Source organism: Tiliqua scincoides, chromosome 5 (genome assembly GCF_035046505.1).
Source record: "Tiliqua scincoides isolate rTilSci1 chromosome 5, rTilSci1.hap2, whole genome shotgun sequence".
Taxonomy (NCBI): domain Eukaryota; kingdom Metazoa; phylum Chordata; class Lepidosauria; order Squamata; family Scincidae; genus Tiliqua; species Tiliqua scincoides.
The window spans coordinates 11,046,903-11,072,216 of record NC_089825.1 but is presented as its reverse complement, the minus strand read 5'-3'; the positions used below and the strand labels follow the sequence as shown (position 1 = coordinate 11,072,216).

Below are 25,314 nucleotides of genomic sequence, written 5' to 3'. Positions count from 1 at the left end.
TCTGCCTAATTGTCTGCACAGGGCTTTTGTCTCTCCTGGGGAGGTTCCTTTGACCCACAGGCACAATGTGCAGAGTGATTTGTCATGTGAATTGCTTGATTCATGTTGTATTCATGAGATTCATCTTACTGCTTCCAGGAATTCTCAGTGATGGTGTGGGGAGCACAGCATGCACACAGAATGGCAAGGCGGCCCCTTGGCACTCATTTCCACCCTCAGAATATGTAGGTTGGCCCTTGACGTGCGTTGTGCTAAGAAGTTGAGTTACCAGTTGCTCTTAAAAATCCAGACTGTGGAAGGAATCTGAGGAACAGACTGGTACCAAGAATGACTGCAGCTCCGACATATGCTAAGTTATTTCAGCTTCGTAATTAGATGGTAGACAGGTGCTCAGAAGTGACCTCTCTCTCAGCATGGTGGGAATGTGAGGCAGTCATCTTAAGTGCTTGTTAGCAGGTAGGGATTGCGAGTGAGCTGGTTTCAAGTTTCTGTGCTGGAACAGAGAAATTGCCCAAGTCTACCTTTTAAAAAAAAATAAAATAAAGAGCTGCTTTTAATAGTTCAGTGCTATTTCTCTGTCCTTATAAGGAAGAGCAGTATTTCATGCAGACCCCTCTTGCCCAGGAGGTAGGATTTTTAAAAAAGCAGTTCAGGAATGATTCAGGGTAATCAGACTACTTCATTAATGCCCCAAAGGAGAGTGAAACACTGAGACAAGATGCATCCCCCCATTACTCAGGAATAACAGTATGCTTTGTATGATAAAGAAATGTAAATTCCCATGTTTGCATTTGGGGAGTAACCTCTGTAGACCACTCTGTCTGTGGGAGATGCCATGCTATGCTATGAAAAACACGCTGCATTCTGAACATGCTAATTGTGATAAATATGCATTTTTAAAGGGCAGTGCTCAATCCCTCTGGCTGTGCAGAACGGAAAAACCTCCATTCTCAACTCAGTGTGGATCTGACCTTCAGAGCCCAGTGTACAATTCCCTCCTCCCCATTCAGTTGCTAGATCAACTCCAAGGAGAGGGTACTTGGGGGAAGGAGAGAATAACGTGAAATACAATCGGCGTTCAAAGTGAACATAATCTTGCATATAATTGTCCATATCGTTATGCAGTTAAGTTTTTTAAAATCACATTTCTTTAGTGATCTGTGCTGGCCAAAGATAGAGGGAAGGCTTTGTATTTGTCGTTAATACTGCTTTTTAAAATTTTGCCTTTCCATTAAGGAGCTCAGGATAGTATTCATGTTCTCCTCCCTCTTTTTAGCATCAAAACAACCAACTGCAGGAGGCTGGTCTGGTAACTTGCCCAAGGTCACCCAATCTCTTGCAAGGCATAACGGGGAGGGAACTCAGCCTTGATCTCCCCGGATCCAAGTGCTCTCTATCTAGTGCATTTCATGTATTCGACAGCACTTCACATACACTCCCCTATTAAAAACAGGAACTGCGGTTGAGTTACTGCCCAAGGGCCCAATCCTATCCAATTTTCCAGTGCCGGTGCTGTGGTACCAATGGGGTATGCACTGCTTCCTGTGTTGGGGAGGCAGTCACAGAGGCCTCCTCAAGGTATGGGAACATTTGTTCCTTTACCTTAGGGTTGCATTGCGGCTGCACCGGTGCTGGAAAGTTGGATAGGATTGGGCCCAAAGGCTACAATCCTATACACCAGTAGTTCCCAAACCTTTTAGGAGCCACTTTTTAAAATGACCCTTTTTTGAGACCCACCTAGGTTTATAAGACTTAAAAAAATCTAGAAGACTTAAAAAAAAATCTAGAAAGAAATAATATTTTTTTTCTTATTTACATGTAGTAACCAGATAATAATTGTAGGAATAATACAATTTGATTTACAGCAAAATGCAATGATAAAAACCGGAGTGAAATATCTCCATTCTATCAAAAGTTATGGCCAACAAAACAGAAAAAAAAAATGCAGCTGTCTTATGTAACAAAAAAGTACATTGTTTGAAGAGCGAATGAGATGTTGTTATGACACAGCATAGAACCAATAAGGTGTTAGTAAGGTGACACCCTGGGTGGGGGGAGTGACACCACTAGTGACCAAAATCATTAAAATCGCAACTTGTAAGAATAACACCATCATGTTATATACCATTCAATGCATAATTTACAGCAGAATGCAATGGAAAAAAATCTTGTTGAGATATCTGTGTTCCATCCAAAGGTATAGCCAAAAAACCCATGGGGCAGGGCAATGCTTCATCACCACACCCACCACCTGTGTCATTGCCTCATTCACTGCATGGGAGGAGGTCCATCATGCGGGTGACACACTGGTTCCCACACCGGGTGACACAAATCCTAGAGACGTCACTGACTGAAAGGTGTTTACTGGGCTGTCTGAAGTTCTCAGTTGAAGTTGTCAGTCATGTTGAAGTCTTTAGACTTCATGGGTCTTTTTTTCACTAGCCAACCTGAACAGAGGAGGCTGTGAAACTTGACAAAACTGCAAAGGTTGCAAAGTACTGAAGTGCTCCTTCCCTGTTGTGGGTCTGCAGCCCTCCCTTTTTGTTTTTTTGGGGGAGAAAAGCAACCCAAACCCTTATCAGTCTGGGTAATGAGATTATACACATGTCTCATTTAGCCGTTAATGTCAATGAGGCTCATACAAGAAAGTCCCAGAAGATTCAGTCCCCAAACTTTCATTTACTGGCGGCATGTTCTGATGCATCAATCCGCAACAGTTATAATGGGAGAGCTGCTTCTAGTTAATTGCAAGAGCTAGTCCTGTTTGGCCCCTACCAAGTCCTTTGTGTAGTACAGAGGGATTAATTCAGCAGCAGTTGTTGGTAATGAATTTCCATTTGCATATTAACCTTTAAATCCGACGAGACAGATGCATAATGTTTCATAAAACAAAACAATTAGCTGCTAATTCTGTCAGAACTGACTTGCAAGGCCCAACTTCCAAATATACTAGCTGTGTAAACTTGGATGTACAGTTTGCCTAAAAAGCCAGTTTCCATTGTGGTCCTGTGGATTTAATCTAAATCCCTGAACGTTTGTGAGAAACCTGTGGGAGTTTCCTAACATTAATACATAGTTGGCAACCTTCAGTCTCGAAAGACTATGGTATCGCGCTCTGATGTACATTATTACATACAGTTGACTTATTAAATTCTTATCATGGGGGTGTGGCTGTGTGAGGACAGGGAGGGTCATTTGATGACCTGTGGCTAAATCTGGCCTACAAACTAATTTATGCGACCCATAATGGCCTTACCAAATTCTAATCAAGATGTGGATAAAACAAATTCTTTGCTCACAATACTTAAGTTCTATTGTATTACTATATTATGAGCATTCTTACCACTGTTGATCTGCCGCTTTAGGGATTCTTTCAAGAAGCACTTCATTTTTTCAGTTCCCCAATGTCCATGACCCCACACATGTACTCGCTACCTATAAGACCTTATTTCTAGTTCATGGCAAGTGTGTAATAGAGTTTAGCTATCTATTAATTTACATATCGAAATACACTTTTGGCCGCTGGACTAGAGGCTAGAGAATGATATATCCACCCCAAATGCACAAATTGGCTTTGTTAGAGTACTGATCTGCACTGGGTTGGTCATAAGTTCCAAATGGGTGATACCCTGCCCTACTGAGGATTTCAACATTGTGCTCCTGGAGGGTGCCAGCTCTGTTTTCACCTCATGTTTAAGAGAGAGAGTGAGAATAAAAAGGTTAAAATAGTTTGTATGTTGTAAATTGGGATTAAAGATGGATTCCAACACTGAGAAACAACTGCCACCCATTCAGTCAGCAATCAATCTAGGAAAATGTTGAAGGAAAGTGACAGCTTTGCCAGATGCATTAAATTGGTTGCAAATGTATTACTATCAATATGCAGGTTTATCTGGGAATTGGGGTGGTGGTGGTCCTGAACTGTGTAAAATGATGTGTGATCCAGTCAGTTACTGCAACTTTGAGTTTTATTTACATTATCAGAGCAAAGATGTAATGCCCTTGGTCACTGGTGGCCATATGGAAAGCAGAGCACTGAAAGTGTCATTGCATGCATAGGGAAGTACTTAATGCCTAAACTTAATGCTGTCCATTTACACTTTTGAACCTGTTACTTAAAGTAGTCAAATAGAGATTAAGCCTAATTCCTTTTTTTAGCAAACAGGATCAAAAGGGGAATTTCCAGGCCACAACCATGGTTGACTATACAGTGAACCCTTGATTTAATGGACCTTGATTTAAGAGCCTTCAGAAACAACAGATGTTTTCTGCTTCATTAAAAACTAGTCATACATGTTTTGCACAAATTGTCCTGTTGACTTCAGTGCATTCAGATTTAATGGATTTAACAGACTTCTGGCATTAGTGGGGGGTGGGGACAGGTATCCATTGTTAAATTGGGGGTTCATTGCATGCTTTCTGTCCAAAATTCTGTTACAGGATCATAGAGCTGGCAAGGCACCAGAGCACCTTTTGGCCAGCATGGAGACGTTGGCTGAATTAAAATGAAAAGCAACAAAATGTACGGATTATATAAATACATTGAAGCACAAAGCTGTTGAGACCTTTTCTGAACTTGAGTTTCTAAAGTGTTGGAGTATCCACTACTGTGTAATTACAAATGTACATACCTTCTCTTTCTGAGAAAAGAGGGGCAAGTCTTTGTTTCAGAAAGCAGGCTGGCTGACTGACTGACAGCCTATATACAGGTGTGCACCACTTAACAACAGGGATAATTACTGTGATCTGTGTTGTTATTCGATTAGGTAATTAAACAAAAATTCAGCCCACTCTAGTGCCTTGTTGTGTAAACAGACACTCCCTGCGCAGGCTACTAGAGACTGATTGCCTCTTTGCATTAAGAGCCTCTTTGTTGAGTAAACATACTAGACTATAATCAGGATATGGGAGATCTGATTGCTTCATAAAGAGCCTCTTTGTTGTGCTTTGGCCACCTTTGTATATGCAATCCGTTATTAAGTGGGAGGTTGTTAAGTGATGCATGCCTGTACTTGTGCTATGAGAGAAAGTGAACTGGTGCAAAGAGACTTGCTAAGATTACCATTTGCCAAATAACTGGCCATAGTGAATGCACTACCACACAGGAAATGTGGTATTCATTCATTTATCCACACAGTTCTAGCCATTTCCTGCCTTTCTATCCAATGAAGGGCACTCAAGCCATGCAGTACACTAAAGGACCCACAGATCCCTCAGCAAACCACACAGTGTGCCATCATGGCAGCCTCTTCATTGTTCTGTGGAGTGCCACTTCTAGCGCAAAGGCTGGAAGGCCAGACTTGGGCAATGGCGTTGCACAGACCAGCCACTGCACCCACTGCACAGATTATGATCGTGGCAATGGGTCGAGACGGGAATTGAGGGCAGAATAGATTTTGGCAGCAGTGGTGTCTGATTATTCCTATTCCCCCCATCTGACGTCTGACATACCCCCCCTTTGGCCTAACAGGTTTATGCCAGCAAAAGATCTGGCATAGATCTGCATAGGCTCATAGGGTTGAAGACCACTGATGTATCGGATTGTAGTCCTAATGGGGAGCCGCAGCCAATGGACCAGTAAATCAAGGGAGCCACCAGTGAAAAACGTTTGGGAACCATTGCTATAGAGCAGGGGTGCCCAAACTCTGGCCCAGGAGCCACCTGCTATAGAGCCACCAGTTCGTGTAACAATGCCCTGTTCCCTTTAAGGGGCGGGGGCAGGGGGCAGAGGAAGCAAAGCAATCCCCAGGATTTGCTGTCATAAACCTGTTAGGCCAAAGGGAGGTATGAGCATGTAAGTTGAAAAATAGCCCCTCCTTCCCCCACAGGGGCGCAATCCTGGGGATCGCTTTGCTGCCTCCACCCCCACCCCTGCAAGGACACCCTGGGAGTAAATCTCCCAGAAAGTTTGAGAAACACTGCTATGGAGTATTATTTTAAAAAGCAGGTCTCGTGCTAAAAAGTTTGGGAACCACTTTATATATTTATATATATAAGCATAGTCTAGTATTTTGCACAATATCCCTTAGCGTCTGTTGTGCAGTTCAAACCCTAATCTCCTTGCCTGCTGTTACCTGCTGCTTGCAAAATGGTCATCTGTATTCACCCTCAGTCTTTTGTTATCCAGGACTGGTGTGGGGTGAGCCAGTTTCAGTATGAACCAGGGGGCGCCATTCCTGTGTGTACATATTTATGTTATTTAATGGATTTATATCCCGCCTTTCCTACAGACTATAACTTGACCCTTTTAAGTGATGTAGTCGGTTTTGTCCAGTGACAGAAATGTATGTAGTTCTTGTTTGAGAGCAGCTGTTGAACTTGTGAGCTTCCAGTGTGAATTTATTGAAAGCGACAGGAATATGGGGCAATGCAAATGAATATGCTTGTGGGGGAGGAGGCGCTTTGAAGTCCTACAGCTGTCAGTGTTCCTATATTTACCATCAGCATATGTTGATCAGAGTCATTTTTCTTCTGAAACAACTTAATTTTGCTTAATGGGGCCGCTGTGCACTTACCGCAGAGGCTGCATCCTCAGCATATCTTGGCAACTACTATCTCTAAATGACTTTTTTATTTTGGGTCTGGTATGTCAACTGAAAGCCATTTAAGCGGTTCATGCGCCTTTAGAGTTGTTTTTTGGCCTCGCTTTCCAAAATGCAAAGCATCTAATACACCATTTCAGTGACAGATGCACCATGCAAAATGCATTCACCCACACACGTACAGTTCTGTACAGTCCAAGAGTTGTGGTGAACAGGTGCAGTTGGAAACTTTGATTTCCGTGTTCCTGTTGCCATATAAAAAAAAACTGACCTGTTGTGATGAGTCATACTTCAGAATGAGAGATTTTACTGCCTGCTACATCACAGCCAAGCCCACAGCTAGTTCCATCACTTCCTCCAAACTTTTAATTGGTTGCTGTACCAGCTGGATGCTCTTTAAAAATGGCTTCATATAGAAGTAACTCTTGTATATCGTACAGTGGTTTGGAAGAACATAGAGGTAATTCCACATAGTTTATTATCCCTTCAGGAGTATATTCAGAATCTGAACATAAAGAACAAATCTTCGTTAATCTACCAATGAACATAAGGATCTGTTCAATTGCATAAGTAAAGTGTTGTCATTGTACAAAAAGCCACAGCAGAAGTCCTGGTGTTTTTGTATAATAATTCCATGTATGCATGTTTTAAATATTCCACACATTTTTTGAATAAACTAGCCATTTAAAACCTAAATATAAATTTAACTCAGTTTTATAAACTGAATAAGCCACTTATCCTGAAAATAACCCCAAATAACTTTCAGATAAAATGAGTGCAGACACTCTTACTTAGTGTCTGTAACAATATTACAGTTGGACCTCAGTATCTGTGGGAAGTCTGTTCCCTGACCTCCCATGGATATTGAAACACATGGATAATTGAATCTGTAGGTTGGGGCCATGACCCGTGTCCAGGAGGTGGTCTGAGGCCTCTGCAGGTGGGGTCCATCACCTGGTATCCAGGAGGTGATTGCAAGAACCAGAAGTGCATTTCTAAGATCTCTCGGAGGCCTTCTGAGGCCCAGGGAGGCCATGCGTGGCCCCCCCTGCGCCTCAGACCACCTCCTGGTATGACCAGAAAACTCTTCCAATCAAGTCCCAGAGGTACAGGTTGGACCCATGTTGGGTGAAACCCACTGGTTCTGAATGGATGGCTGACCTGTAGTAAGAACCCTGTAGTTATAATGCAGGATCATCTTATTCACAACCCCATGACTTTTGTATGATTGTGGTCATTTTTGGGGGGGGGAGGAATATTTGTCGTCTGATAAACATGGGCAAAGTCTTTCATGGTGAATTTCTGATTTTCATGACTTTCACAATTTTCTCCTATTACTGTTGCAAAATGTGACAGTAGTAAACATGGTAGTATTGTAAATCTTTTCTTGAAAATGTTAAGCTAAATATAAGAAGAGGCCTTCTAGATCAAAGATCCACATAGTCCAGCATCCTCCTTGCCACTGACCAACTTTATTTCTGCAGGAAACCAGCAAGCCGGGCATGAGAGCAATAGCCCTTCCTCAGTATTGGGGGAACTGCATGGTTCCTTTAACCATCTTGGCTAATCGCTGTTGAGAGACCTGTTGTCTGTGAATTTGTCCACTCACGTTCTAAAGCCATCTGACAGCCCAATCCTATGCATGTCTACTCAGAAGTAAGTCCCATTAGAGTCAATGGGGCTTACTCTCAGGAAAGCGTGGATAGGATTGGGCTGTAAGTCAGTGATCAAGTAAGACCACCATAATTTAAGAATGTTGCAATTTGCCCTGTAGAGATGGAGAAATACCATAGATACTCGTCTATAGTACATGAAATTTCTACCAAGTAGAAATTCAAGCTCCAATTCTCACTTCGCCTTATCTCCGGGTCAATCAGAGGGCAAAGCCTTTCAACTCTGAAAAGTTTCCTTTCTCAATTGGCAGGCAGGCAGTCACCAAGTTTCTCAAGCAGCAGGCAGGCACAGCTCCTTAGAAGCAATTTGTTAACCTTTTATTCTCCTTCCTTCTGCTGCAGCCTGGTTCTGCTTGGCAAATGCTTGCAAAGCAGGTCTGTTTTTGGAAACACCAGGATGGGACCCTCCTTCCCAGGCTACAATTCAATCCACCCTTACTTAAGAATAGCACCCATGAAAAGCAATGAGTCTACTTCTGAGTTAAAAGGGTTGCAAATATATGCAGCTGCATCTCTCTGCTGTGAATTGAATTGCACACTCCCAGTTATGTGTTATGGGTTGTATGTTGTACGTAGAGCTTCTGGCTTAACACACCAGACACCTTAAAGGTGGATTTGATTCATGGTTCAACCTTTTTCACTGGCATATCCCTTGGCAGCCCATTTCCATAAATTGTGCCCTTCCTATTAGCAAAATGTTTGTAATTAATAATACAAGCCCTCATCTCCTCTCTATGAAAGCCCAGACTTCGTGTATTTATCACAGTGTTTTCTCTTTTTATCTGTTTGAGGAACAGAAGACTCTGCCTTTGCACTGTTTTGTACCAGAAGTGTGCTGAGAAATTCTGGGTGACTGATCACTTTCCATATTATGTTTCAGCATTTTTACTGTGCTGGCTTTCAATCACTGGTTCATACATGAATTGATGACCCAAAACTAGCTATTGGTGGGGCTTTCACAGTCAACTAGCTACCTCCCTTCCTGCCCTGCTGGTCCTTGCAAGGCATTCCTGTCTTGCAAGGCATTCTGGAGCATGAACTGCCTTTTTCTACCATTATTCCATTCTTTTTCAAATACCCCTAAAGGTCCTGTTGAGTGTCCCTGGGAGTACATGAATACCAGGTTGGGAACCACTGTTTTACTGGTATGTTGTTTACAGTGCACTTATTCTGATAGTGCTTACAAAAAGGTGATGAAGACCAGAATTTAAAAAGAATAGAAATGTATCTTATGATCTTTTACTACATTTTTAATAAATTAGAGATTACATTTCTTAGGTAACAATTAGTGGTGGATTATTTTTCAGGATCTGGCCTTGGGTAAAATCAGACAAAACTATAGTCAGACACCCCCTAAGTTTAACCCCCAACTTATCCGAGGATCATAGAAAATTCCATGATTGTTGGCTCAAAACCTGCCCTCGACTTATCTGTGGGATAGACTTATAGGCAAGTGTCTGCGGTAAGTAAAACACTGGAAGCTAAACAATTGCTGAAAAGAAACCGTATCAGTAACAGTATGTAAAATAACTTTGGCACTGCATGGAAGCATAGAAAGTTAATCTGTAAGTATGGGGGCAAACAGCTTGTATATAAAGAATTGTGCTGGCCCCTTTGTGTGGGTGAGGACCTGATGCTGCAACTTCCAGAAAGAACTCTTTAAGAGTCCGCTGTCTGCCTTTCTGACACTTAAGCCAATGCACTAGACACAGTAATTGAGAAGCCGCACAGGCTTTCCCATAAGTTGAATCTTCCTTTTCCTTTCACGCTGTCCATAGGATGCTTGCAAATGTAAGTGAATTGGCCACGCAGACAAGTCGCTACCATTGCCTTGAATTACATTAGGGTTCTTTTCTGCTGCCTTTGTATTGAGATGCCCTTGGAAGAATTGCAGGGTATGTGTGGCCATAGTTTAGCCCTTTATTGCTGTCTAATTTCCTTTTGAATCTTATATTGTAATTTTCTGTTTATGGGCTCAAAGAGACAAACAGAATAAATATAGCACCGAGCAACTGTGGCAAGAAACCAACAGCAAATGGACTATAACAAGCAGAAAAATAAAAATGGTGCGTGGGGTGGGAAAACCTGATCACTAGGTTTATGTTCCTCTCTTTTCTCCCCCGCCTTCCTGCTGCCAGTTGATTATCTACTATGGCACCAGCAGTGCTGGTAGAATAGAGAGTGGTGCTATGAGGCTGCCCCAAGCATGGTTTTCATAGAATGACTCAGCTGCTCAGAGAACTGACGTTGAAGTCTTGAATGATGTAGGCCGTATACCTCTTAGATAGGTCTGTCTGGCAATTATTCCTCCTGGTTTCAGTTTGGCTGAAGGGCATCTCACCAACCCCTCTGTGTGGATGATGCTTTTGATCACTTAGGCTTCTGAATAGAAAACTTGTTTAAGCCTTAGATGGTGTCGCTTCCTTCCTCTCAGAGCAGTACACGATTCAAAAAGGCTCAGCAGGAATACAAGTAGAAAAGCAACTGGAGAAAAAAATTAAATTGAAAAGCAAGGCAGTTACTAAGCTGTGAAAGGAGAGGATGAGCTTGCAGCTAGTTTAGCAGCATCCAAGGGCAGGTCACCACATCATACTTGCTTCTGGAAGTGCAGTCCATGCTCTGGTGCAGCTGAGAGAGAGAGTAGCTGTTACTAAAAATAGCAAAGTTGCAAGCAAAGTTGTTGAGGGTCTCCTCAAGTTGTTAAAGAAAATGTTCATTTTCTGAGTATCCACCACACACCCATAAGAACATAAGAACAGCCCTGCTGGATCAGGCCATAGACCCATCTAGTCCAGTTTCCTGTATCTCACAGCGGCCCACCAAATGCCACAGGGAGCACACCAGATAACAAGAGACCTGCATCCTGGTGCCGTAGCCCATTTCTAAAATCAAGAGGTTGCACATAGACATCATGGCTTGTGACCCGTAATGGATTTTTCCTCCAGAAACTTGTCCAATCCCCTTTTAAAGGCATCCAGGCCAGATGGCATTACCACATCCTGTGGCAAGGCGTTCCACAGACCAACCACACGCTGAGTAAAGAAATATTTAATTTTGTCTGTCCTAACTCTTCCAACACTCAATTTTAGTGGATGTCCTCTGGTTCTGGTGTTATGTGAGAGTGTAAAGAGCATCTCTCAATCCACTTTATCCTTCCCCTGCATAATTTTGTATGTCTCAATCATGTCCCCCCTCAGGCATCTCTTTTCTAAGCTGAAGAGGCCCAAACACAGTAGCCTTTCCTCATAAGGAAGGTACCCCAGTCCAATAATCATCTTAGTCGCTCTCTTTTGCACCTTTTCCATTTCCACTTTTTGAGATGTGGCGACCAGAACTGGACACAATACTCCAGGTGTGGCCTTACCATCAATTTGTATAACGGCATTATAATATTAGCTGTTTTGTTCTCAATACCTTTTCTAATGATCCCCAGCATAGAATTGGCCTTCTTCACGGCCACCACACATTGGGTCGACACTTTCATCGTACTGTCCACCACCACTCCAAGATCCCTCTCCTGATCTGTCACAGACAGCTATACGTGTTGATTTTTTGCCCCAATGTGCATGACTTTACACTTACTTACACTGAAACACATCTACCATTTTGCTGCCCATTTTTCCAGTTCGGAGAGATCCTTCTGGAGCTTTGGAATAAGGTTATTCCAAAAGTTTTTGTATGAGTATTGGCCTGGTGTTTACTTTTCTTTGACATAAAAGCATTAAGCTGTGAAACAATGGCTGCCATCCAAACAGCGGTGGGCAGACCAGGGTGTCTGGTCTGGAGGTGAAGCAAGGTGGAGGAAGTACAGCCCCAAGACTCCTCTCACAGCAGGAACAGTGACAGAAACAGCAGGAGCCCACAGATGCTACCTTTGGAACTTTTTCAAATGACTTGAGATGTGAAGTTTCGTGGTCACCAGGAGACAAGCTTAAGACATTTGCCTAGGGGCTTAAGTGCTCATCTGTGGTGACTCCAAATGCAGGTGTAGGTGAGGGGGTGTAGATGCATAGAGATGAGGATGAATGGTTGGAAGGAGGGAACAAGGGAGGTAGGCCCTGGCATCCGCAGGTACGGTTATCCGTGGAGCTGCCCCCCATTAGTGTAATTTAAATGCTTGCCCCAACAAAAATATTCTTCCTTTACAGGGTTGCTATAAGCATTCAAGCTTATAATGACACACAGGCTGCCTCCTGGCAGCCTGAATGCTTGAAAAGACTAGATCGAGGTTGACAGGAAACCATTAACTTCAAGCGTTGAGGCTGCCAGGATCCCCCATGGATATGGGGGCATGCCTGTACTCCAGGTATTGGTACCTGGAACTATTTTTTTATGTAAGGTTAATCCTGCTCTTAATGCAAACGTGCAAATACAATAATGCTCTCGTTTTTCAAGCCTACAATCTTTCTTTGAGTGCATATCTTATGCAGCTTGAGCGCATAACCTGTTCAGTACACCAGAAGTAGCACAATTAAACTGGCATCTAATTTGCATATATTTTGCTTAATAACTTTCAGAACTGCTTCTAATGACAACGTACAGCTAGTGGCTCACAACCAGAGAATGTTTAGGTTAGTTAAAGTCTCACTGAAGCTAACCAGCAATTCAGTGAGATTTTAAGTGGAGCCTCGCTTTTTCTGAATAGGAGCTAGTGGCTATAAAACCTGATAACATTAAAAAAAAATATTAAAGTCTGAATTCTCAAGACTGTTCTTAACAAGAACCTGCATGATGTATAAAAGTAAGTCAAGAGAGGCATTATTTGCAAACATATTACAATCTATTAAAATTAACAAACTGCCACTCAAGTGCTTCCAGAAATGATGATTTAATCTTATTTTTGCAGAAAATCATTCCGCGCCTCCGGATGTTACCACTTACACCTCAGAACACTCAATACAAGTAGAAAGACCACAAGGTTCAACAGCAAGGGTTGCACCGAAGTATGGGAATGCTGAACTTATGGAAACCGGTGATGGTATGTTTTGGAAAATGGTAGAGGAATGCATGGGCCGGAGAAAGGAATGTTTTACCAGATGGGTTGTATGATAGGAGTTTGCTAATGTTCAGATGTGTAAAAAAAAATGGGATGGGAAATGTCAAAGAGTTCACATCATTCCTAGGCTGAAAGCCAGGAGGATGAGCAGAAATGGTAAGAAACTGGGCTGTCTGGGTCAGGTGTGTCAAACATAAGGCCCGGGGGGCCGGATGCAGCCCGCAGAAGCTTTTTATCCGGCCCTCAGGCTCTCAGCTGCTGAGCAGTGCTGCGGTGTTACCACTGAAAGGGCAGCCTGCACAAAAATTGGGCTCTCCCATATCTTGAAATATGATAAAAATTTGAGTGTTTCCTCATCTGTCATTTGCAGCTAATGAATTCCTAAGTGAGAAAAAGTGCTTATTTTTGGTTATGACCTGTTTAATGACATCACTTCCTGCCTAACAACATCATTTCTGGCCCTCAGCAGGCATCATGAATGCAATTTGGCCCTTGGTATGAAATGAGTTTGACACTCGTCTAGGTCTTTGACATACGTTAGGCACTGGAAGGGATGGACAAAAGATTGAGTTGCTGTATTCTTGCTGAGAGTGTTCGGGTTTGCTTCCTGGACCCCTTAGGAGTGTAAGGGATCTTGAGAAGTTGGGACGAACTGTTTGCAACTACTCATAAGTTTGGGAGGGACAACTGTTGGGCAGCTGAGCTCTGTGGTTAATCTGCTATTGTTCCATTTTATTGTTATTCTGGAAGGCACCTGTGCCTTCTGGTTGTCCCCAAGACTTCCAGTAAACAAGGAATATCTTGAACTGGGAATTGTTGGTCTAGGAAATGAGATAAAGCTGAGACTCCTTATTGCAGCACAGATTCTGTTCGTGGGGTAACAAGTGGTCGCTGCTGCACAACAGTCTAACTTAGTTGTTTTGAATTTGCCTTTAGGTTGATGTGTCTGTTTCCTGTGCTTACAGCTGGTGATGCAAGATTTAGTAGCCTGCTGCTAAAAACCTCTATTGATCCCCCCCTTCTGTAGGAGTTCCAGTAAGCAGCAGAGTGTCGGCAAAAATACAGCAGCTGGTCAATACCCTCAAAAGACCCAAACGGCCACCCTTACGAGAGTTCTTTGTAGATGACTTTGAAGAATTATTAGAAGGTAAAATGATTTTGCCTATTCCCATCCCAAAGTTGTGGTAATGCCTTTGAATGAAGGACTTCTCATTCCTTGTTCCGGAAAAAGTAGTTCTACAACAAGAGAAAGTTCCATACTCAGAAGTCAGTTCCATTGACTTGTTAAAATTTGAACAAACTAGTGTTGTTTTTTTTCATCTGCTCTCTGGCCTGCTTTAAGTAAAAGATTCTAAAGAAATCAGTTGTGGGGCATGTGAAAGAGGGAGGGGGGATATAGGGCCAGCCCACCCAGGAGGCCAACTAAAACAGTCACCCCAGGCAGCACATTGGTTGGGAGCACTCATCCCTGTTTGCCTACCTTCTCCACTGTTTCTCTTTCTCCTTCCAGTCCCCGGATTAGAAAAGAAATGTGGAGGGAAGGGGACTGCTAAGCTAGAACATTAGAGAGGGGGAGCAGTGGCTGGCACATCATGGGTAAAGGGGCAACATTTGTCATTTTGCCTTGGACATCCAGAGGCCTCAGGCTGACCCTGGAGATATTATTGGGGACCAAAGAACAGCCCCACCTGATGAAAGATTCATCTATTCCACCATCCTGTTTTGCAGTTGCCAGCCAGATGTCTCTTGGAAACCCCATAACCCAATGATGGCGAACCTTTTGGGCTGAGCATGTCAATAATTCAGAAAGTGTCTAACTTCACTCTTCCGGCATGTCAGGCCTCCCTTCCCCTCCTCCCTTGGTAGTTTGATCTTCCGTGAATTTGGCTAATGGTCTTTTAAAACTGCCCAAGCTGGGCCAACACCGCAGGGAGGCAGCTGTTTCACATGTGCACTTTTATCACTTGATTTCTTAATGCTCATTTCTCAGTGGATTGTGTGCATTTTCTTAACTGAAGAGCATTGCGTCTGAGATAATGCTTCTCTTCCACTTGGTGGTCATTCGTTCACACGTGCAAGTCACAACCTGGTGGTGCAGTCATAGTGCTGAATGTGCACATAGGAAGTTCTCCATGTATATTAATGCAGTGGTTCCTAAACTTTTTAGCACCAAGACCCACTTTTTAAAATGACACTCTATTGCAGCGGTTTTCAGCCAGTGTGCTGCAGCACATTGATGTGCCACGAATGGTCCACAGGTGTGTCATGGGAGTTTGGGGGAAGGTCCTTTATTAGTAGGACCATTGTGGGATGTGAGCCCCGACTGGCAGTGTGGTGTGCCTTGTCAATTGTCAAAAAACTAAGAACATAAGAACAGCCCCACTGGATCATTCCAAAGGCCCATCTAGTCCAGCTTTCTGTATCTCACAGTGGCCCACCAAATGTCCCAGGGAGCACACAAGACAAGAGACCTGCATCCTGGTGCCCTCCCTTGCATTTGGTATTCTGACATAGTCCTATTATTTATTTATAAGTAATGACCATTAAAAAGACTCAAACTATCTCCCTATGTTTACACATGCTTGTAATCTGCAAGAGCTCAACTCCTTGTAGGGCAGTTAGCAGCTATCTTGCAAACTGCAGGAGCTGCACTTTTCGCAGGGTAGTTAGCAGCTACAGTATCTGATTTTTCAATAACCTTGAGTCTTGAGGTAATTAGTTATCTGATCTTTCAATCACTCTTTGCTGACTCTCTCTCGGTTTGGGAACCACTGTTAATGTCTGGACACTTGTTACTCATTATTGGTTGGAAAGAAGGTAACTATCTCATTCTCTCTTGTGACCATTAGAAACCATCTACTGAAGTTCAGTTCGATTGCACTTTTAAGTGGTTAGAACCTCAGGCATTTTCACAGGGAATCTATATGTGAAGATTTGCCCATCCAGAAGGACAAACTGGGCAGATTAGGAAGTGGAGAAGGGAATATGAATGAGAGAGGGCTGAGAGGGAGCATGAGGGCCTATAGCATGTTTAACCTATAGCATGTTTCCAGCAGCCAAACCATGAGCTTGTAGGTTTTCCACTGCATTCTCAGAGTTGTTTTTTGTTCTTGGATAATTTTGTAACAGTAAATGTTTAATTCTCTATGTGTTTTTATACTGTTTTTGTATACTAATTCTCTCTTACAACTGTAAGTTCAACAGCCAGATCCAAACCAACCAAAGCCGGAGGGAGCTCAGATGTTAGCTATGCGTGGGGAACAGCTGGGTGTGGTCACGAATTGGCCTCCATCTCTTGAAGCAGCATTGCAACGATGGGGAACAATTTCCCCAAAAGCTCCTTGCCTAACCACTATGGACACCAATGGAAAACCACTATATATCCTCACTTATGGTGAGCAACCTTCTGACATTACTTACCACTTTTTTAATGGGGGGAAAAAATCTGTGTTCCTTTATGATTATTGTCAGATATACATATTAAACGTCTTTGAATTTCTGTTTAAAAATATGTATCTTAGAAATAGGAAGTTGTATAGGAATAAGTGCCAGCACCAAGTTGTGGGCAAGCCTACACTGGGCTATCTGTGATGCCCCTCTTTTTTGTTCTATTTCAGCAGGGATAGGAAAGGTCTCTTCTTGAGGGACTCTCAAAAACTAACATCATTTGAAGTTGAGAGTACTCAGTTAGAATACTGACATTATATGACTTTGTATGAAAAAGCTCCTTGCTATATTTAAAGCTGACTTTGAAAACAAAATGCAAGGTGACCTGGCAAATATTTTCCCTGACTGAAGACACAGGCAAATGTCTTATGTGCATGGAAAATGATGTTATCCTGTGAAACTGAATGGAAAAACCAGAAATGGTGAATTGACACACCAAAGATGCATGGAGCAATGAATGTTTAATAGATATTTCAAATACTGTATACTTTTTTGAACTATAGCTATGGATTTGATTCTCAGTAGAAGTTCTTTGTAGGGACCAGTGTGCACATTGCCCTAAAATTAATCCCTTTTGCTTTTACTCAGTACATAGGTTGGGTAAATATTTGAAACCTACACCTGTCCTGGGGTCTGTGGCTCCCAGTGCTGGCAAAGACCAATATCAATGAATTGCACTGGCTGCTGTGGGGCTCAGTGCTTGCACCAGGTTCTTTGAACCTCCTTCCCTTCCCCAGAAGTGTAGGGGTCTTCCCTGCATCATCTGTTTAGCTGTCACTTGGCATATCAGTTATTCTTGGGCAGCTGCTGACATTACTCATGGCCTGTGCAAATCTAGGGAAGATAAGCGCCAACTGACATGAACTGTCCAAATAGATATACAGTGAACACCATTTTTTGATACTGAAAAAAATGACATTATTTGCAGCTGTCTTTTGGCAAGTTCTGATCTTCTGTATGGAGCTTTGGTAAGACTCTTCTGGCTTGCTGTGACTAAGCTGGTGCTGTGCAGTGGTGACAGATCTACTGTACATATTATGGAACTTGATTTTGTAGTGTGCTTTTCTCTCAACATACCTCCATGTTGCAGCCTTTATCCAGACACCCTTTATGCTTAACATATTTATGATGAGACAACGGTGGTGGTGTGACCTGCCCAGAAGTTTTCATGCTAATTTTATTTTTAAAAATGCTATCTTTTTGGGCAACTCTCTTTAGAGATGCTAGCGCAGTTGCCAACCTGAAGCTTACTTAATCTGGAGACTTGGGCAGTCTTCTTGTTTTAAAGGGACTTGTGCTCAAGGATGAAAACTTGAAAATTGTATACTCACTTTTACCTTAAAGACTTGCTTTTAATTTTATCTTTAAGAGAGAGGAGAAGCATTGCATGAAGTAGACCTTTAGGTTTTATAATGTTTTCTTTTTATCTGGATATGAGCTACAAACCTGCCAAGTTTGCTTGACATGCATTAGGATGCATGTGAAGTCTGCTCAGGCTCCAGTGCTTAAATTAATGCAAGTTCTATTTAAAATCAGCGAGACTTACGAAGAGTTGGCCTATACACTTGGAAAAGCACGCAAATGTTCAGAATGCAAATGGGCTTCAATTTTTTTCCCATCGAAATCTCCCTAGCATTTTGGAAATATGGCTAGATCAGAATTCTTCTCCCTGGTGTTTCTATGGGCAGATATGTGGTTCTTCTACTCCCTCCACCATCTACCTGCATTTTGAAGTGACACTCCTTTCATATTTCCCTCAAAACTGTTTTGTGTGAAGAGTTTCATCTCCCATCAAATATATTTCTGTCTTCTTCTCATGCTGCAAATCATTAATGAGGATACAAAATGATTGACTCCTCTTGCTTCACCCTTTAAATTCTGTCAGTGTGTGCTTGAGTTTGAAAGTGGTGCTTTTTTCAATGCGTTGCAACACTGAATAATTGAAAGGTTTGAAAGCAACAATTTGGAGGAAAGAGGAAAACAGTCATAGCTTGGAGGAAAGAGGGTTTGAATTTTAAAGGAAAGAACAAGGCATTACCTTAATGAACACTTTCAGTTGGTTTACTTTTGTTGATCTGGACTGAAGGTGACTAATACATCAGTTACAGACATGTTTGGATTACAGCCTGACTTGAATTTACCTGGGCACAGTCACCTGGGAACACTTCCTGAGCAAGCTCTACTGGACGTTGTGCAAGAACATGGGTTGCACAGGGAAAATTCCCAGATAATTGTGCCTTTCATAGATCGCCATGATGATGCCTGAGAATAGCTTTGAACAAAACAAGGAGGTTTGCTAGGCATAGTGAAACTGACCAAACTTGCTTTTGCTGACAAGGAACAGTAGCATTGTTCTCCCACTATGGATTCCAAAATACAAAGAGCAGAAATCTGTAGAGCTGGTGTCTTTAAAAAACCCACACTCATGGCATTATTGGTTACCAGAATTGCTCCTTTGCTTGCCTGTGAAATCGGGTAAGGTTTTGCTCAAGGGAGACAGAAAACTGCATTTTGGATAAACCTTAGAACGTGGTTTCTGTGTGTGATTTCAAAACAAAAAGTTATTATTTGGAGCTTAGTGGAAGTTCGGGTGTGCAAGCATATACCTCCATATGAACAATGGCTGGAGCATCATCTAGTAGTGTATGGTCCCATGTAGCTTAAATACACTATAACATCTCCATTGTAGGTGCCTGCTACAGCTTTTTTAAGACTATAGTCATAAGCTCACATCCCTGGAAACAGGTTCATTTGATACCAGTGGGACTTCCAATGGCATGTTTCAGACTGAGGTTGTCTGTTTTGTGACCCCACCACAAATTAAGCCAGCCCTTCAAAATGTGTGCCCTACCTACCATGTATTGTGACCTGTCAGGCCCTTGACAGCCATTTGGGGCTGCTAATGGACTGTGTTCTGCAGATGTGCTTTTTTTTTTTAACCCCCCCCCTTTCTTCTTTGATATCCCTTATTTTGAGAGGATTGCAGACTGATCAAGCAGTCTTGGTTAGAGACTAAACTGTGGTTTAATATTCATCTGGATCCCCAGTGCGGTAAGGGGTAATTGTGTTGCATATTTGGCATCAGTTAATTTCATCTCAGGTATTGGTAATAGGCTGTATAGTTCCTGTGGTTCACTAAATGCTTGAATTTCACTTTGGACCACAGCAAAGCTTTCTAATAAACTCTCTCTGTGTGTTTGTGTGTTTGGTAGAATGAATAGTTTTTGAATAAGACTACACAATCAGTTTTAAAGGTAACATTGCAAATTGTTTTGTGACCAGGCAAACTTTGGACTCGAAGTATGAAAGTTGCTTACAACATACTGCATAAATTAGGCACAAAGCAGGAACCCATGGTGCGGCCAGGAGACAGAGTAAGTCCTTTGTTTTTCATTGCATGTTTTTAATGGTATTTAACTTTTGTATTTTTAAAACACCTGGATGTAGCTCCCATACAACTGAATTGGAATACACAGTGAATCCCTTCATCTTTGTAGTCATTACGTGACTGTGTGATGTTCCTGTGTCACTGCATACTTCAGTGATCATGTCTATTACTAGCTGTAAAAATAGTTGAGACTTTGCTGAAACAGACTATTAATGTTTTTTAAAAAATTGCTGCTCTCTTTCAAAAAGATTAGTTTGTGACACAAAGCCTTGCTTTTATGAGAAGCTTAGAGCATGTTGTTTTCATGTGGATGAAATCAATTTTGGTAATGAGGCTGTGCGTTGGAGACCACAGAAACAATTGGGGCCTTGTTAGGGGACCAGGCCTGAACCAAGGAATATTGCCAGCTAATTAATGGATTGCGCTCAGCATCTTCTTAACAACATTCCTGCTTAAACATAGTGGGAGTTGACTGAAAATGTATAAACTTTTTTTGGGGGGGGGGGCAAGTACCAGGAGATGTGTTTGAACTGAGGTGGTTTTGGGATGTATGACTTTAGGTCTTTGTGGTCTCTGTTCTGTGCCATAGTGAGAACTATATATGTACATACCAGCCACAGAACCTTCTAGAGCTTCTCTCAAGAGTGTGGCTCTCATCCCTTTCCCACTGAGTGAAGCTGTTTTCTCACCTTTCATCATGTTGGAGGGGGATAGGGCATGTTCCCCACCAAAATATCTTGTCAAAATGTCTCAATATTTCTGTTCAAAATTTATATCGGAAACGCTCTCTTTTTCTTCCTTCAATTATCCCTTAGCAAAATCCCACAACAGCTTAAGCCAATGTTTCTCAAACTGTGGGTTGAGACCCACTTGGTGGATCACAAGCCAATTTCAAGTGGGTCCCCATTCATTTCAATATTTTATTTTTAATATATTAGACTTCATGCTATCATGGTATGTGACTGCATTTGGGGAAATGTTACAGACCTGTACTTTTAATAAGCTATTATGTATATTTTAACAATGATAGTCAGTGGGACTTACTCCTGGGTAAATGTGGGCAGGATTGCAGCCTAGAATTGTGAAAAATCTTCCTGCTTGATGATGTCACTTCTGGTGGGTCCTGACAGATTCTCATTCTAAAAGTGGGTCCTGGTGCTAAATGTGTGAGAACCACTGGCTTAAGCTACATCCATTAAATTAACAAGTCAAAATAAAATGATGTACCAAAGCAATTAAAATATAAAATAAATGTATAAATATCCTTAAAATAAAGGTAAAACTATATGCAGATCTAAATGTGCTTTATGCAACCTGCAATTATCTGCTGAAAGAAGCATATATATTTTTAACCTTCTAAACCACTTGCTCTTCAACATTTTTGTGCCATGACCCCAATATGTAAATAAAGTATGAGACTGGGGACCCCACTGTCCATCCTGTCCCCCTCCCAGGATCTTATCTGCCCTCTCCCCCCCCCCATTAATACCCTCTCAGCACTGTTCACTGTAACCAAATATTCTTATTAGACAGAACAGAAAAAGTTACCATGAAGCCTGGCGCTAGTGAAGCTATTTTAGCACAATTGCGTAAGAACCCGGACTGGGACACAATCTCCTGGTACCTAAAGGGGTACACCACATGCCTCCCACTTTACCTGGTGGTGCTCTAGTCCAAGGATCTTCAATCTTTTTCATTCCTGTAAGTTGCTGCAACCTCACAACTGAGGCTTTGCAACTCCATTGGGATCCTGACCCCAAGATAGAAAAACACTGTTCCAAATACTTGTGAGATTGGGGGTTTAATGGACCTCCCCCAGAGAGAGTTGCCACCAAGCAAAAAGTCCTATACTTTGTATTGCTTTGCACAGGTGTCACCTTGTTGGGTTTCATCAGCTTTCATAGATGTAATCCAACATTCAGTGTTGGGCTTCTCACTCAACATAGGGAGCTTGGATGGGTTGTATGTGTGGTTTTCACATCTTTACTGCACTTTCATTGTCTTCCATAGCGCCAGTACCCATTTCCCAGTTCCTGACATCCCTTGCCATCTTATTTCTGTGGCCCATTTCCCCATGTACCCTCGCTTAATTTATTTGCATTCCATTTCTCCTACGCTCATCCCCACCAATGTTCATTTCCTCATTTCTTTCTGCTGCTACGCACAGAGTCTTCTGCGCATGAATGGTCTTCTTCTATGTCAATCCTTAAATTGGGTTAGGTGCTAGAAATGTGAAGTTCATCCTTTCCTACTTTTTGTATGTACCACTATGGTGGGGGGGGGGGGGGGTAAAATGGCAAGAAATATAAAGTCACAGTACTGGAACAGAGCACTTATAAGAAGTGCTTTCTCCATTGGATACTGTCCATGATTGTGGTGCTAATGGAAGGAGCCGTCTCTCTACTTGATTACTGAAGTCAGCAGTGAGCTCTGGTGACCTGATGCCTAGAGGCAGATGCGTCCTTTTGGAACCCATCAAGTCTCACTTCCATTTTGTAAGAAGTAGAAGACTCCATACAGCTGCTGCTTTGGTCTGAATTTGCATAAGAATACTCATTACTCTGCATAGAAACTTCTTTTGCAGAAGAAAATTGTACCCTCTGTTAGAAAATGTGTTTCATTTTTTTGGCTCCTCTTTTCTAAAAAATTGGGGCAAACGAATTGAAAAGATGGGACTATAAACAATATGCTAAATTTCTAACCACTTGTCACTCCCTTCCCCAAATTAACAGAAGCTACATTTGACAAGGCATCCACTGAAACTGCTTTTCTAAATTCCTTCATTCAACAGTGTTGATGCATGGGATGGCACAGACAAGTTTGATGATAATGGACGTTGGCTTGCATGAACCCAGACCTCCCAAAAGAATGATAGAGAAATTTAAATTAAGTTCTGCAGGATATCCTTGGTACCCTCTGGTTCACCCCCTAATGGTCTCTTGGAACCTGACCTTGAGTGCCTTCACCATTAGGAAAGGGTTTTTTTTCTTTCTTATGCCTTAAGCTGCTCAAATTCAGGTGCTTCCCAGGCAAACTGGGGAATGTCAGGCTGAGTCTCACACAGATAAAAATTATTTCCTGCATTTTTGTTTTTATAAGTAATTGTGAAAAATTAAACTAGAGGGACTGTAGGCAGATGTTAAACTTAAATCATGGTCTACTTTGGCATTTAACCAAAATGAGTCTACAGAATCTTTCATCTTGATTTATGGCAGTGTTTAAGCTCTAGTCATAGTGGACTGAAGCAGCTTACAGAGCAAATAAGTCAAAGGAAAGCAATAAGAACGTAAGAACAGCCCCACTGGATCAGGCCATAGGCCCATCTAGTCCAGCTTCCTGTATCTCACAGCGGCCCACCAAATGCCCCAGGGAGCACACCAGATAACAAGAGACCTCATCCTGGTGCCCTCACTTGCATCTGGCATTCCGACATAACCCATTTCTAAATTCAGGAGGTTGCGCATACACATCATGGCTTGTAACCCATAATGAATTTTTCCTCCAGAAACTTGTCCAATCCCCTTTTAAAGGCATCCCGGCCAGATGCCGTCACCACATCCTACAGCAAGGAGTTCCACAGACTGACCACACGCTGAGTAAAGAAATATTTTGTTTTGTCTGCCCTAACCCTCCCAACACTCAATTTTAGTGGATGTCCCCCGGATCTGGTGTTATGTGAGAGTGTAAAGAGCATGTCTTGATCCACTTTATCCTCCCCATGCATAATTTTGAATGTCTCAATCATGTCCCCCCTCAGGCGTCTCTTTTCTTGGCTGAAGAGGCCCAAACGCCGTAGCCTTTCCTCATAAGGAAGGTGCCCCAGCTCAGTAATCATCTTAGTCGCTCTCATTTGCACCTTTTCCATTTCCACTATGTTCTTTTTGAGATGTGGCGACCAGAACGGGACACAATACTCCAGGTGTGGCCTTACCATCGATTTGTACCACGGCATTATAATATTAGCCGCTTTGTTCTCAATACATTTTCTAATGTTCCCGAGCATAGAATTGGCCTTCTTTACTGCTGCCGCACATTGGGTCGACACTTTCATTGACCTGTCCACCACCACCCCAAGATCTCTCTCCTGATCTGTCACAGACAGCTCAGAACCCATCAGCATATATGTGAAGTTTTGATTTTTTGCTCCCATGTGCATGACTTTACACTTACTTACATTGAAACACATCTGCCATTTTGCTGCCCATTCTGCCAGTTTGGAGAGATCCTTCTGGAGCTCCTCACAATCACTTCTGGTCTTCACCACTCAGAAAAGTTGGTGTCATCTGCAAACTTAGCCACCTCACTGCTCACCCCTGTCTCCAGGTCATTTATGAAGAGGTTGAAAAGCACTTGTCCCAGGACAGATCCTTGGGGCACACTGCTTTTCACCTCTCTCCATTGTGAAAATTGCTCATTGACACCCACTCTCTGTTTCCTGGTCTTCAACCAGGTCTCATTCCAATGAAGATGACAGCATATCCAGGCATTTTTTTTATGTCTGTCTGTCTCTTTGTACATCCCATATGCATTTGCTTTGCCTTAAATTGCTGGGTGTTAGAGTGAATCTTGAAACTTTATCATATTTGAAATTTTACTTTGCTGCAGGTTACTGTGTATGAATCTTTAGATTCAAAGTTCTATAGAGTGGAATCTTCTTGAGCTCTTCCAAGGTTTCCAAAACAAAATAGCCCCACACATTAAGATAATTAATAAACAGTTAATGTATGTGAGATATATGTACACAATTACCTAATTTGCATGGTTTTAAAAATTGTTTTAAATGTTGTATATTGTTCTTTGATTTTTTTACCTTTATATTTTATTGCCATGAGCCATCTTGGGCACTTTTGTGGAAAGCCAAGTTATAATTCCTTTATAAATAAATGCAGTCCTTATCTTGCCACTCCTAAAAGGTGAAAATCTTGCATAATTCATACCATCTCACATAAGGGCCTCCATATGGAGTGCTTGCCTCTCAGGTGATGCTGTGTATGCTGGAAAGAAGGCACCTTTATCAGACCCTTTGAGTGTTGTCTTAATTTTGACCACAGAGAGGAAAGTCGTGCAGTATACATAAAAGAACTCAAGCTTTGTTGAGGCTCCATGGAAATGGAATAACTAAATAAAGTTACTATTTTTAAGAGCATTCTTTCCAAAGTCCTTTTCTCTAATGGAATACTCAAGGTGCATTGAGTTGATCTTGGAGACTACAAGATCAACTCATTATATATATATATAGGGGAGAAGAACATCTCTGCCATTTTTAAG

At 42.1% G+C, this 25,314-nt stretch overlaps 1 protein-coding gene across 6 annotated transcripts in view; it reads left to right on the top strand.

Moving 5' to 3' along the window:
* DIP2C (disco interacting protein 2 homolog C) overlaps positions 1 to 25,314 on the top strand; it is a 315,383-nt gene that overhangs the window by 210,894 nt on the left and 79,175 nt on the right. For all 6 annotated transcript variants that reach the window (XM_066626988.1, XM_066626987.1, XM_066626986.1 and 3 more), the window contains 4 exons: positions 13,062 to 13,193; positions 14,239 to 14,358; positions 16,408 to 16,605; positions 19,941 to 20,032. In XM_066626988.1, coding sequence (XP_066483085.1) covers positions 13,062 to 13,193; positions 14,239 to 14,358; positions 16,408 to 16,605; positions 19,941 to 20,032 — 542 coding nt within the window. The remainder of the gene's footprint in view (positions 1 to 13,061; positions 13,194 to 14,238; positions 14,359 to 16,407; positions 16,606 to 19,940; positions 20,033 to 25,314) is intronic.